Source organism: Monodelphis domestica, chromosome 3 (genome assembly GCF_027887165.1).
Source record: "Monodelphis domestica isolate mMonDom1 chromosome 3, mMonDom1.pri, whole genome shotgun sequence".
NCBI lineage: Eukaryota > Metazoa > Chordata > Mammalia > Didelphimorphia > Didelphidae > Monodelphis > Monodelphis domestica.
The window spans coordinates 89,344,020-89,359,393 of NC_077229.1; the positions used below are offsets into that span (position 1 = coordinate 89,344,020).

Consider the following 15,374-nt stretch of genomic DNA (forward strand, 5'->3'; position numbering starts at 1 on the left):
CAAATAGGGTACCTGAGTTTCTTAATGCTAAGCTCTACGGAGGTGAAGAAAGGGGGCAACAAGATCTAGTAATATCCTAGATAGTACCTTAAGACAGTGTTGGCAAACCTTTTAGAGACCAAGTACCCAAACTGCAATGCTCACACATGTGAGTCACTCCCTTACCCAGGCAGGAGAGGGAGGAAGTGCTCCCATTGGGCTGCTGGACAGAGGGACCAGAGAATGTTCTCAAGTGAGGTGGAGAATGTACAAGAGTAGCTCCCTCTGGCAGATGTGCCATAGGTTCGCCAACATGGGCCCCTAGGAGAGGGGTTCTAAGAAGGGAGTTCTAAAGGCTCCAAGTCATTTTGTTTATTTGTTTGTTTCAATTTCATTTCATTTTTCACTCAACAAGCATTTATTTTCTCCACTCTCCCACTCCCAATTTAAAAGAAAAAGAAAAACAAACCCCTTGAAACAATTGTGTGTAGTCAAGCAAAACAGATATTCAAGTTGTTCATCTCCAAAAAATGCAGTTCTGGGTCATCTTTAGGCATTGGATCCTTTACTACTTGACTGAAGAGCCAATCCCCCAGATCCTGGAAAACCTTAGCCCTTACTTTCTTGCTTTCAGGACAGGAGTGCATGTGCATGTGTGCATGTGTGTGTGTGCACACACACACACATGCAACTGGGTTGGGCAGGAAAATCCTAGCTTAAGTGAGGGGTTGGGGGGAAATAAGCTGTTTTTATTGGCCTAGAAGTAGCAGGATGCATCCTGGGGTGGACTGGGAGGATTACAGGGGCCTGGGCCAAACGGGGTGAGGGCTTGGGGAAACTAGTGGAGTAGATGCTCTCCCCTCTCTCCCTCTCCACTGGGCATGCCAAAGTCTTGTTCTTTCCTGGCTTGGCCTCCTTACTCTTCTGGTGGTAATAGAGAACGTTGCCATAAAAGTGATGCACTGGAGAGAAAAATGGGAGAATGTCTTTGGGAAAGAGAATTAGGGGGCATCATTCAATCCAGAGAGGGAGTTGTTGATCAGGTTTGCATGTCTTCATGTCTTCCCTCTTTTCTCCACCAGGGGCTAAAGAACACAGTTTCCTAGTGTTCTTGCACTCTCATACTGAGAGGCAGCTATGGGGCCAGGCCAGGACTCTAGAACGGGGGAGTCCAAGGAGGGGGAGACCATGTGCCCTAGGGGTTGTCCTGGTACCAGGGGACTACATACCAGACTCTCTACTCCTCCTAAGGAATCGGCAGATCTTTATTCCCAGCACAGCCCCAGATCCCACCATGACACATGCCACCAGTAACCACAAGAGGAGACCTAGAGAAGAGATGGGAGGAAATGATGGGAGATTCCACAGAAAGGCACTGGAGACATCATTTGTGAAGGGGGGGGGGGTCAACAGAGGAACAGAGGGAAGAGCCATGGGTTGGGAAATAAGAGACCTGGATTTAAACCCTCCACCCTTGCCTCTCACTCACTTAGGCAAATGATCCTTCTTCCTCCCCAGGTTCAGTTTCCTCATCTGTAAAAATGATCTGGGGTCCCTCTTCTCCTAGCTCTAATATCCCATGTTCTAAGTCCCTTCCCACTCCTGACACTCTATGCTCCAAGGGTCCTTCCAGCTCTCACAGTTTCTGTTCTATGGTCTCCTCTGGGAATGTATAATGATGATGCCAGCCAAGCTAATTAATATAGCTTATATGAGAGGGAGAAGGGACAGTCTGGAGAAAGGGAGACATTGAGGTGGGGATTACCCCTTACCTAGATAGCCATTGATCCAGTCCGACTTGGAGAAATCTCCTGACCCTGAGGGAAAATTCAATGGTGTTGGTTTTGTAGGTTTTGAGAAACATGAAGATGCCACTAAGGCAGTTGAAGAGATGAACAGAAAAGACATCAATGGGAAAATGGAATTTGTATTCTGGGCACAGAAAAAAGTTGAATGGCAAACTGAATTAAAGCAGAAATTTCAGCAGCTAAAACAGGAAAGAATTGGCCACTCAGGGTCTTTATTACTGAGTTTCCCATGATGCCTTTGACCTCCCTTCTCTGGAGGGATTCTGAGTTTTTTAGCAGTTTTGTTTCTCCTCTTCCCCATGCCTCAGTGGTCACTGAGGCCCCTGAGATTTCAGAGTCCCATAACCCTTTGGGGAGGGGGTGGCATGCATAATTTCCTAAAATGGTGATGGTGTTACTGGGTCCTCCACTACATTCTCCATTCCCATACCCATACCTAGTAAGAAATATGCCCCCATAGATCCAAGTTGGGAAGTGATTTCAGCCTGGAGGGAGTCCTGGTATGTCCAGCCATCCAAAGTGTGTGTGGAGAGCTCAGGATTGAATCTCCAAACCCTACAATTTTTCCAGGAATGCTTCTCCAGGGAATGGGGGAAGGCACCCCTGACATACATTTCCCTTCCCCCCAGTGTAGCTGGGAGGGGGTACAGCAGCTGTCAATGTTGGGTCCTTGCCCAGGGGCCAAGCCAGAGCCAACACTGCCTCCTATGTCTCTGCTAATTGGTAATTGGCCCCTCCTAGCAGAATGGAAACTGGTAATTGGTAATTGGTAATTGGCCCCTCCTGGCAGAATAAAAACAGGGTAGGATGTGGGTGGCACAGGTTGGCACTATTCCAGCAGATCCAGCTTCAGAGAGCTGGGTTATCTGTAGGCGGGTGTCATGGGCTGGCACATGGAAAATCTGGGGACATCACAGGGTGTCCTTTATGGCCAGGCCAGAGGCTGTGAGAGCCATTAATGGGAGATGGGGGTGGCACGTGGGAGGAGATGACTGGGAAATCAGCCAAAATCAGCCAGAAGTCTAAGGATGAGAAAGGAGAAGGCAGATACCATTTTTCCTTAGTAGAAAGAATCTTGGATGCTCTAGTTCTTAGGCTTGGCCTTGGCACTAATCTCATGGGACCTTAAACAAGTCACTTCCTATCTCTGGACCTCTGTTTCCTCATCTCCCAAATAAGAGTGTTGTACTCAGCTTCTTTAAGGTCCCTTCCTGTTCATTCACTACATCGACGAACATTGATTAAACTTCTGGGCTAGATCCCAATGCTAGAGACATCGAGAGAGGTAGAACATATACCCTACTCCTAGGAAGCTTCCAATCTAAGCATGGAGAAAGTTGGCTCTGGATAGCTAAGCTACAAGAGAGATGGAGATAAGTGCAAAGTCAGACATGGTAGGTGGGAAAGGCTCCTGAGTCTCCCAAGGACCCATACTCCCTTCAGGAAAATGAAGGTTTTGAATTCCAGACTAAGGACGAAAGATACAAATGTCAATCAAAAGAATTTCTCCTCTCAAGGGCTTGCTTACATTCTATGGGGCAGATGGGGAGAGGACACAATGTGCATCCAGATTAGGGAATAAAAGGTCATCTGAAGAGGGAGAAAGTGCGAAGAATTGGAGGAATCCAAGAAAGCCTTTTCAGAAGTGACAGCGAAATGGAATCTTGAGGAAGAGAAGGATTCTGAGATACAAGGAGGGGGAAGAGCATTCTAGGCATCTTCAGGGGAATAACCTATTCAAGGACACAGAGCCATGGAGAGGACACTGAATGTCAGCCAGATCTGGACAGGAGCTACGAGTCCAATTTGGCTAGAACATGGCATCCATGCAGGGGAGGAATATGAAAGAAATCCGGGAAGATAGGGTGGAATTAGACTGTGGAGGGCTTGGATTTTATTCGAGGCAATAATGAGCAATAATATATGTATAACCCAGTGGGAGTGCTTATCAGCTCTCAGAAGGGGGAGGGAGAGAACATGAATCATGTAACCATGGAAAAATATTCTAAATCAATCAATATATCTTTAAAAAGAGGCAATAAATTGTCAATAATATGGAAATAGGTCTTGATCAATGATACATGTAAAACCCAGTGGAATTGCGAGTTGGCTATGGAGGGAGGGGAAGTAAGAGGGGAGGGAAAGAACATGAATTGTGTAACCATGGAAAAATATTCTAAATTAATTAATTAAATAAATAATTTCAATTAAAACATAAAAAGAGGCAATAGGGAACAACTGAAAAATTTTGAGTGGGGAGAGGCCAGTTATACCTAAAACCACAGGCTATTTTAGCCCATTAGGTTTATTTCCTAAGGTGATCAGGAATAAAGGAAAGGAACCTACATGTCCTTTTTTTTTTTTAACCTCTTACCTTCCATCTTAGAATACTGTGTATTGGCTCCAAGGCAGAAGAAGAGTAGTAAGGGCTAGGCAATGGGGGTTAAGTGACTTGCCCAGCATCATAGGGCTAGGAAGGGTCTGAGGCCAAATTTGGACCCAGGACCTCTTCCCTAGGCTTGGCTGTCAATCCACTATCTGCCCCTGAACTGACATCTGAGATGGGTAAAAAAAAAATAAATAAAAACATGGAAAGAATTACATGAAGTTATGAAGAGTAAAACTAGCAAAACCAAGAGAATATTATATACAGCAAGAGAAATATTCTTTGAAGAATAACTTGTGTATGTCCACTTTTTGAGAAAGAACTGATAAATAGAAATAGGTAAGACATAGTTTTATATTTACATATATATCTTTTTATCAATAATGCCTTCTCTAATGGGAGGATGAGAGGGAGGAAGTTAACTGAATATTTTAATGTAACAAACAAATAAATTTTAATAAAAAAAAAAAAGAGGAAAGAGACTAGAAGCCAAGGGGTCAATTGGGAAATTATTAAGATAGTTTAGGTGAGAGTTGGTGTGGCCTGTGAGTGAAGAGATAAAAGATGCAGTGAAGCTAGAACCTGGGGTGTGCTGGTAAATGTTTAACAATTGGCTTTCCCCCTCCCCCAAAAGAGTACACGTGGCACCCTTTCAAATTTAGTCAGCACTTCTAATATTTTCTCCATCATTTTTTATTTTATAAACCCTTATCTTCTGTCTTAGTATCAATTCTAAGACAGATGAGCAGAAAGGGGTAGGCAATTGGAGGGGGAGATTAAATGACTTGCCCAGAGTCACATAGCTAGGAAGTGGCTAAAGTCAGATTTAAACCCAAGCTCTCCTGCAATCTCCTGTGCCACCTAGCTGCCCCTCTCCATCACTTTTTAGAATCCAGACGATCGTTAAAAAAAATAAATCAAGCACTGATCTATTTGCCAATATCTGAAGCAGAAGTGCTCACACTAAAAAAAAAACAGCTCTCTGGAGCCAGACCAAGCTGCCTCCAGCACATCTGTGGATTGAATTAATAAGATTTGGCAGCAGAGATGGTTGATGGCATGTGTAGGGCAGCTCAAAGTTGAGGTCTGGCAAGGTGGAAGAGGGAGCGGCGAGGTGGTTCAGACAATAGAATGACAATCAGACATCAGGAAAACCTGAGTTCAAATCCAAATAAGACACTAGCTGTTTGACCTTGGGCAAGTCACTTTATCCTGTTAGCCTCAGTTTCCTCATCTGTAAAATCAGCTGGAGAAGGAAATGGCAAATCACTTCAGTATCTTTGCTAGGAAAATCCCAAATGGGGTCATGAAGAGTTGGACACAACTGAAATGTCTGAACAACAACAACAAGGATAAGTGGGGATAGAAAAAGATGGCGTGGAACTCAATCAAGGACAGAGAGCAGTTACTTTGGCTAATGACAGAGATGAGACTATGAAGGGAGGAAAGGAAGGTCAGAGCAAAGATGGATAGGGAGATAATGGTAAGATGAAGACTAGTTCTGAAGAAAGGAGGGATGGAAGGAAAGGCAGGAGAGGAATTTCAGAGTCTAGCATCATGGAGGAACAGTTGAATGACAAGGACATCTAAGCCATGATTACCACTGGATTGCCAAGAAGACCCTGTATTCTTCTTCTCCCCTTCCCTCCTGCTTCCTCCCCCATACCTGAGACTTGGAGACATGTAGTCTTATTCGTTTCCTCAAGTAGTGGGATTTCCTTCTTCATGTGGCACTCATAGCACCCACTATCATTAGGAGTCACACGATCCAGACTCAGGATGACAATATTTTCCGGGATCCAGAACAACAGGTCTCTAGACCCACATAGAACCCTGCTGGATTCTCGCTTGATGGGTGCAGACTGGCACAATACCCCTTCATCCTTCTTCCACTCTACTCGGACTTGCTCCCACTTGGCCCAGATGACTTTGCAGGTCATGTTCACCTTGCCACCCTCAGATACCCTCAGGGTTTGATACTCCTGCTGCACTGTATAATTAGTCCCTCTTGCAAGCACTGGATTGGAGAAAGAAAAAAGGTCAGTACTGATGGTGGGGAGACAGGCATCAGCAGGTCAAGAGGTCAAGATTCAGACCTTCCCTGACCACAGAATCTGAGTGACTCAAGGGACTTCAGGAACCTTGTGGGCTAACTCAGACTTAAACCCAAGCAAGAATCCCTTCTGTGGCATCCCTAACAAAGCTCTCCTGGATGCAAATAGCATCTCATTGTAACACCGAGGTGGCACAATGTTTTAGAATGCTTTACTTGGAGTTAGGAAGACCTGAGTTCAAATTCTGCCTCAGACACTCAGCTGGGCAAGTCATTTAACCTCTTTCCAGCCTCATTTTCCTCATCTGTAAATGGGTGGGGGTGGGTGGGGAATTGGCCTTAATGGCTTCTAAGGTTCCTTCTAGCTCTTAATCCATGAACCTATGATTACCTTATAAATATAACTGACATTTCTATAGGCATTCAGTCTGATAAAGGAGTGTTATATATTTTCTATATCTTTTAATATGTTTATATATTTATATTTATATTTTTATATATTTTATATAATTTTATATTATTTATATATTACATAATATGTAAATATGTATATTACCTCATTTATTTCTATGAGGTAAAGACCATAGAGCTTATTATTCCCATATTACAGATGAAATGGTTGATGGTTGGAGAGGTTAAGGGATTTTTCCGTGGTCATACAACTAATGCGAGAGCCCAGATCTCACCTAACTCCTAGTCCATCAGTCTTATCACTATACCATTCTGCCTTCATTATAGCAACACCTATGGCAGCCAGGTGGGACGGTGGACAGAGCGCCAGCCCTGAAGTCAGGAAGATCTGAGTTCTCCGATACCTACAGGCTGTGTGACCCTGGACAAATTGTTTAAGCTCCATCTGCTTCAGGTTTCCTCAACTATAAACTATATATAGCTATCTATTATATATGGATCATATATATATATATATATATAAATATGTAGCTCAGGGTTGTTGTGAGGATCAAATGAGTTAATATTTCTTTTGTAATTTCATAAACTTTTGAGCATGATATAAAAGCCAATTATTATGATTACTGTCTTTTTTTTAAAATATATTTTATTTGATCATTTCCAAGCATTATTCGTTAAAGACATAGATAATTTTCTTTTCCTCCCCCCCCCCCACCCCCCATAGCCAACGTGTAAGTCCACTGGGCATTAGATGTTTTCTTGATTTGAACCCATTGCTTTGTTGATAGTATTTGCATTAGAGTGTTCATTTAGAGTCTATCCTCTGTCATGTCCCCTCAACCTCTGTATTCAGGCAGTTGCTTTTTCTCGGCGTTTCCACTCCCATAGTTTATCCTTTCCTTATGAATGGTGTTTTTTTCTCCTGGATCCCTGCAAGTTGTTCAGGGACATTACACCGCCACTAATGGAGACGTCCATTACGTTCGATTATACCACAGTGTATTAGTCTCTGTGTACAATGTTCTCCTGGTTCTGCTCCTCTCGCTCTGCATTATGATTACTGTCTTACAGCTTTGGAAAATTTGATGGTTCAAGTTTCTTTATACTAAACTCCAATCTGCCCCTCTGAGTTCCAACTCTTGCTCCTAGTTCTCCCATTTGGGGCCAAGTAAAATCAGTCTAATCCCTCCATGAGAAGACAGTCCTTAAGATAATTGGAGTCATTTCTGGGTCTTCTACTCTCTAGGCGTTTACCGTCCATCTTCTTTGAACAGATCTTCCTTTGGACTTGGCTTCAGATGCCTTTCCCATTCCAATATCCAATATTCTAGCATCCAACGGATGCTCTCCATTGTGTCAATGTCCTTCCTAAAATATCTTTCCCAGGACTGAACTTGGTGGCCCAGATGTGATTTTCCTAGGGCAGGCAGAGGATAGTAGGACCACCCCCTTCTTTTTTCTGTCTACAATGCCTCTCTCAAAGGAGCCTAGGACTGCCATTAACTTCTTGAAATTGTCATTACAAGATGTCGGAATTGTAAGGTGCCTCCATGACCAGCTAGTCTAACCCATACCTCTGAAACGTAATAACATTTGAAGTTTTGCAAAGCTTTTCACATATGTTAACTCATTTGATTTTCACAACAGCCCTGGAGGTCGGTGCTAATTTTCTCCATCTGTATATTACAGATAAGGAAATCGGTGCCATGACTTGCCCAAAATTATACTGCTAGAAGAGAGTGTTTGAGGCAAGTATTGAACTCAGGTCCTCCTGACTCCCAGTCCTATGCTCTACCTGTACTTACTATCTAGCTGCCTAACATTACTGATGATGAATCATCCAAACTTTTCCTAGAGATTTCTTAAAAAAAAACAAACAAAAAACCCTGACCTTGGAATCAATACTACGTATTTGTTTCAAGGTAGAAGAGTGGTAAGGGCTAGGCAATGGGTGTTAAATGACTTGCCCAGGGTCAGTCAGCTAGGAAGTATCTGAGGCCTGATTTGAACCCAGGACCTCTGTCTCTAGGACTGGCTCTCCATACACTGAGGCACCCAGCTCCCCTCTTCCTAGAGATTTCTGATGAGGGAGAGCCTACCTTTTCCCAAGGTAAACCATTCTGCTGGTAGACAGCTCTTAATTTTAGAAGTTTTTTTCTTACATGGAGCCTGTACTTGCCTCTCTGTACCTTCCACTCACTATTTTCATATCTATCCTCTGGGGAGAAGTTGTGTACACCCAATGCCTACAAAACCCCACTGTCTCCTCAGCCCTTTGTAGTCTGTCTTCCACACTTCAAAACTGTCTTCAAAGGCCTCTGTTGATTCATATTGAGTCTATAGCTCACTAACCCACCAAGCCCCTGAACACCTCTTCATACGTATTGTTGCAAAGCCTCATGCCCCAGATCCTGTGCTGATTTCTAACATTTTTATAACAATTTTCCATGTAGATGTTCTGAAGTTTTAGCTGGGTTATACATGTGTTATCACGCAAAACCTACCTCTGTATTGGTCATTGTTATAAGAGAAAACTCAAATAAAACCCAAACCTCAAAAGAAAAAACGTAAATAAACTGAAGTGAAAACAGATCCTGTACTTAGGAGGTCAATTTTTGAGCCCAGGTGACCCCTTTCTCCTTTGAGCTCCTGCAGCCCTTACAGCACACGCAGGCATTCAATCATTCACTAGGAGTATACCTTCCTTATCAACAACTTAACTCCTACCTCTACTGGGTGCTTTATTGGAAAACAGAATTAATTGTTTTGTTTTATTTCGAACAACTTTTATCTTCCAACCAATCAATATTGGTTCTAAGGCAGAAGAATAGTAAGGATTAGGCAGTGGGGGTTAATTAAGTAGCTTGCCCAGGGTCACACAGCTAAGAAGCCTCTAAAGTAAGATCTGAACCCAGGATCCTCGGTCTCTAGGGCTAATTCTCAATCCACTGAGCCACTATACTGACTCCATAGTTTGCTGTTTAATTCTTGTTTCATCAACCAGCCTGGAGACTCCTTGAAGGCAAGATCTAGGTCTCTTTCTTTTGTCTCCCCCATAGCTCCGAGGATAAAGATTATTCTCCTCATTTTCTAGATTGAGAAACTGAGTCCTATGATGGAAAATCCTTGGCCAAACTTACATAGTGACTGAGAGGCAGAGCTGGGACTAGAACTCATATCTCCTGACTTCTGGTCACGGGCATTAATAGCACTTTCTTTGATCCCTAAAGGCTCTCCCAGCATTTTATATTCTAAGGTCTTTCTCCATTTGATGTGCTACGCTCTAAGGTCCTTCTAAGATTTGACACGTATGTTCAAAATTCTTTCTGCTCTGACACTATAAAGTCCCTTCCTTTCTTTTCTATTTTTGACATTCTGTTTCTATGTTCTAAGAGTCCTTCCTTCCAGCATTACTGTTCTATGTTCCATGGTTCAGTAGCTTCTTCATCCCTAGTAAGAGTCTGAAATACTCATTGTCCCAATAAATTTAAAGAGTGGAATATTAGCTAAGAACTTGGTACACTCCTCAGAGATAAATGTTAGCAGAAGAGCAAGAGAAACTAAAGTTCCTTTAAGAGCCTTTGAGACCCCTATGGTCCGAGAGGACAAGAGCCTCAACTATCATAGGACACTAGAGGGTCATGGTCTCATTTGATGATGCAGGGTACAAGGCTGGGGCCTTGCACTTGGGTACTCACCCCCAGACAGCATCAGGAGGAAAAGGTCTATAAGGGGATATTCCATCACTTCTTCCCACTCCGGCTCCTTCCTATCTTCAGGCAGCTCCACTCTGCCTTTCTGTCTGTAGAGCCTAATGGTTTTCTAAGGGTAGCTCCATTCCTCCCCCTAACCCCCACCTCCTACACCCCTCCTTCAACCCCAATCAGGCTTTAGCTATGGCCAATCTGACACATGCTATTTCCTGCCACAATATCTGCCTCCCTCTCCTCCCCTTTCCCTCAATGCTTGAGAAACTGGGTAGGGAGAGACTCCAGGATTCTAAGCCCTGATTTTGGGGACCCTCTTTAAGTCCTAAGTTTGAAGTATCTCCAGTTCACTTGAGAAACATTTCTCAAGACTGTTAGTGGGGGTAAGGGAAGTTAAGCGGCTCAGTGGATTGAAAGACAGAAGGTCCTGGGCTCAAATTTGGCCTCAGACACATCCTAGCTGGGTGACCCTGGGCAAGTCACTTAACCCCCATTGACTAGCCCTTACCTCTCTTCTGCCTTGGAACCAATACGCAGGATTGATTTCAAGACAGAAGGTAAGGATTAAAAAATAAACATAAAAGTAAACAGCATTTCTTTAGTGCATTTCCCGTTTTGACATTTGATCCTATGTGGCCACATTGCTTCAGACATATTTGCACCTCTCCATCATGCCTTCTTTCCCCAGGAAACTCACCATTGGGAAATCAAATTAAACTGCAAAATGGATTCTGCTTGTACTCATTGGTACCCTCTGGCCCTGATTGGATCTTCTGACTGAAAGGTAGGGCCATGGACTCCAGGAGCCTCTATTTCAAAGAGGAGACTTGGCACAATCTTTCTCCTAACAGTTACACTGCTTTAGGATTCTAGAACTTTCCATCATATCCTTGGGTGAGTCCTTTGCTCTTTCCCCCCACCTTCTCCTTTTCAGTTTCCTTTTGTATGTTGTCTTGCCCCATTAGATGATAGGAGTAGTTAGGTGACACAGTGGATGGAGCCAGGAAGACCTGAATTCAAAGCCAGCTTTAGACAAGTCACTCAACCATGTTCAGCCTCCTCATCTGTAAAATGAGCTACAGAAGAATATGGTAGCTTTGCAAAAAACAAACAAACAAAAAACCCAAATGGGGTCAGAAGGAGTAGAATACAACTGAACAACAGCAAAAATTAGATTATAAATTCCTTGAGGGCAGGAATTGTCTTTGTTTTTATTTGTATTTTTATCCCCAGTGCTTAGCATAGTGCCTGGCACATAGTAGGTGCTTAGTAAATGTTTATTGATTGACTGATCCTCACTATAACCCTGAGAGATATTTATTATTGTATAATCATCTACATCTTACAAACTCAGATTTAAAGAGGTTCAAGTGGTTTGCTCATAATCAGATAGGTAGTAAGGGTCAGTCAGTCAGTCAGATTGAGCAGCAGCTACGTGGCTCAATGGATAGAGTTCTGAGTTTCCAGTCAGAAAGATAAGAGTTCAGTTCCAGCTTCAGGCACTTACTAAGCAAGTCACTTTAACCTGTGTCTGTCTCAGTCCACTGGAGAAGGAAATGGTCAACCACTTTAGTATCTTTGCCAAGAAAACCCCCATGGATAGTATTAGCATGCTCTGGTTTGTGGGTTTGTGAAGAGTCAAACACAACTGAATAACAACAAAGAAGTTACAGGTAGTGTATTAAGTCTGGGAGATATAAAGAAAATCCGTCCCCCCCACCAATTCCTACTCTCAAGAACTCATAGTAAAATGCATTAGCTAACATTAAAATGGGGGTTTTATACTCAAAGAAGATGATCACAAAGCCTTACATGAACTGATGCAAAGTGAAGTGAGCAGAACCAGGAGACCTGGGACACAGTAACAGCAATAATGTATGATCATCAACTGCAAATGACTTAACTATTATCAGCAAGGCAAGGTCTCAAGACAAGTCCAAGGCATTCATGACAAAAAAAGGCTACCCACTGCCATAGAAGGAACTGAATGCAGATCAAAGCATACATTCTTCATTTATTTCCTCCGTGAATCTTTCTCTAGGATAAGTGATGTGTCTTCTTTTACAACATGATTAATGGTTATGGAAATATACATTGTATGATAACACATTTTGTAAAACCTATATCATATTACCTGCCATCTTGGAGAGGTAAGGAAGGGTGTTAAAAATTGTATCAAGTAAAAAAAAATTATTGTAAGTTTTAAATTTAAAACTGTACTAAGACTTTTGGGAAACTATATAAATCTTTTAAGGTTTTCAACCCCCTTTACATGTTGTTTCTCATTTACTCCTCACAATAATCCTGTGAATTTGGACAGAAGGGAAATTGGGATCCAGGTCTCCACGCTTCCAGATCAGAGTTCAAGGGGTCTTTTCCCTGTAGTATAAAGGTAGTGATCAAGATCCAACAGCACGAGTTTAACAACAGAACATGAGACCCTGTGACCGGCAGTGGTGGGAAGATTTGGGGGCAGAGGCTACCATATTAAGTTATAGCTTCACAAGCTCAGATGAGCCACAACCACAGATTGACCTCGTTTTACCAGCAGCTGCTGCAGTGGGGTCTGTCTCCTGAGAAGCTTCAAAGAACTGGCAGCCCTACCCCAACCCAGGACTTTAGAAGGTCTTAGAACTCAGCTGGGAAGGGCCCTGCCTTAAAAAACAGCTTTCATTTTCCAGATGAGGCACCTGAAAGCTGAAGAGGGAAAGCAGCTTGCCCACCCTTTCCAAGCCCGATTGAAATTTAAAGCCAAGTCTGTAGCTTCCAGAGCCAGTCTTGACTCCATTCTGCCCCAGACTACTCCTGTACCTTTGGCCATAAAGTACCCTTTGCTTCAAACCAGTCCCATTTCTGCTCTTCTGGCAAATCAGAATCTCAGTCCTGGAAGGAACCTCAGAGATCATCTAAGCCTGGAATTCTTTTATTTTTACTTTTTCATTTATTTTCACTCATTCATTCATTCATTCATTTAGATCATCTTTTCCTCCCAACTGACATTCATTTTCAGACATTTTGCAAATTCTCTCCCTCCCCATGGCTGCAAGCAATATTATAGAAGTTATACATGTGCTATCTTGCAATACATATCTGCATATTCATCATGTTGTGAAAGAAGACACCACATGAAGGAAGATAGCGGTTTTTACCATCAGTCTCTTAGGACTGTTTTTGATCCTTGCATTGTTGATAATAATTAAGTCATCCCCATTAGTTAGATCACCTAACCTTGGAATTTTGTTTTGGTTTTTTAGACCCTTACATTCAGTCTTAGTAACAAGTCTCAGACAGAAGTGTAAGGGCCAGGCAAACAAGGTTAAATGACTTGCCCAGGGTCACAAAGCCAGGAAGTGTCTAAGGTCAAATTTGAACCCAGGTCCTCCCAACTCCAGGCCTGGCATTCTATTTACTGAGCCACTAAACTGCCCTTGACTCTGGAGCTTTTTGCTTTTTTGTGTGTTCTATACTCCTTTGGCAGTCTAGGGAAACCTGTGGATCCTCTCTCAGAAACATATTTTTAAATGTAAAAGATAAAATATATAGCATTATCAAGGAAATAAATTATCTTGACATAATTTAAAAAAAAAGAACAAGTTTATAGACCCCAGGTTAAGAATCCCCTCATAGTGAAAGAACACTACCCACATTCAGAGGAAAAACTGTGGGAGTAGAAATACCCAAGATAAACAACTGCTTGATTACATGGGTGGAGGGGGACATGATTGGGGATATAGACCATAAGGAGCATCCTAGTGCAAACAACACGGAAATGTGTTCTGATCAAGGACACATGTAATACTCAGTGAAATTTAGCATCTGCTAAGGGAAGGGTGGAGGAGGGGAGGGAGGGATATAATGTGATTCTTGTAAACAAGGAATAATGTTCTAAATTGACTAAATAAAATTAAAATAAAATAAAAGAATCCCCTCATATTACAGATAGGAAGATGAAATCCAGAGAGTAGAAATCATCTGCCAAGATTACAGGGCAGTAGGGCTGCTAGGTGACTCAGTGGTTTGAGAACCAGGCCCAGAGACAGGAGGTCTTGGATTCAAATTTGACCTCAGATACTTTCTACCTGTGTATCCCTGGGCAAGTCACTTAACCTCAGTTGCCTAGCCCTTACCACTCTTCTGTCTTAGAGAAAATACGAGTGTAAGTTTAACAAAATTGGAATGGAGAGTATAGGTAGGAACATCAGATTTGTTCTATGTATTAATTAGTTTTGCTACTTTTTTCTTATCTTTAAAATTCTTTCATTTTTAAAAAATTCTTTTAAAATTGTGCTATAAGGGATAGCTCTACATGGGGGGAGGGCCAAGATAAAGGGAGAAATCTAGGCAATATAAAAACAAAATAAAAATCACTTAAAATGTTTTTTTTTTTAATTAGGTGAGTCCTTAAACATGTAAGGTCAGAAGTAAAAACTCCCTTAGATAACCAATCCAAGTCCTTCATTTTACAAATTGGGAAACTGAGATAGGAGTGAGTGGTTTTTCTTTTGGGAACGTTGTGAGAGCCAATGGTAGTAGATTTGGAAAGGTGAGGGGAAATACCCTTTGGTCCTTTAATCAGTCAATCAATGAAATCAACCAGCAAATATTTATTAAGATCTTTCTGCTTCTATCAGATACAGTGTTAGGTGTTAGAAATACAAAAAGAAAGAAAAAAAAAGAAACAGTTCCTATCCTTACATTGTATCAGAAGAAACAACATGAATACAAACGGAAATATAGAGAAATTAAGTGCCAGGCAGGCGGTGGTGTTTGCGGTTGGGGAGGCATTAGCTGAGTTTTGAAGGAAGCAGAGATTCTAACAGGCTGTGGTAAGGACTAGACACAAAGGCAAAGAAATGAGGTGGGGGTGGGGGGTAATGGCAAGTCTGAAGAGCAGGATGGGCATCCCCCTTCTCGATAAGGGAAAAAGCCCATCGCTAGGACTCTGGGGATCTGGGTTTGAGTTCTGGCTCTGGAAATAACCCGAGGTGTCCCTTAAAGGAAGATAAGGATTCTAAAGTGTGGATCTGAGT

General features: G+C 42.3%; 1 protein-coding gene across 1 annotated transcript; it reads right to left on the reverse strand.

Moving 5' to 3' along the window:
* Nucleotides 1–341: 341 nt before the first annotated feature.
* Nucleotides 342–10,436, reverse strand: TMIGD2 (transmembrane and immunoglobulin domain containing 2). Its single transcript, XM_007488910.2, has 5 exons — nucleotides 10,336–10,436; nucleotides 5,840–6,190; nucleotides 1,752–1,796; nucleotides 1,209–1,307; nucleotides 342–941 (listed from the first exon to the last, which is right to left on the reverse strand). Exons 1-5 carry the CDS (start codon nucleotides 10,379–10,381, stop codon nucleotides 691–693), a joined length of 792 nt encoding a protein of 263 aa, XP_007488972.1. The 5' UTR covers nucleotides 10,382–10,436; the 3' UTR covers nucleotides 342–690.
* Nucleotides 10,437–15,374: the final 4,938 nt, after the last annotated feature.

What these genes read in the sequence shown, in the direction of transcription:
- TMIGD2 (XM_007488910.2), bottom strand. Translation starts at nt 10,381, where the DNA reads ATGGAATATCCCCTTATAGACCTTTTCCTCCTGATGCTGTCTGGGG. An exon ending in TACATGTCTCCAAGTCTCAG is followed by an intron (nt 1,797 to 5,839) that starts GTATGGGGGAGG and finishes ATTTTCCCTCAG; the next exon opens with GGTCAGGAGATTTCTCCAAG. An exon ending in TAGGAGGAGTAGAGAGTCTG is followed by an intron (nt 942 to 1,208) that starts GTATGTAGTCCC and finishes TTTTCTCTCCAG; the next exon opens with TGCATCACTTTTATGGCAAC.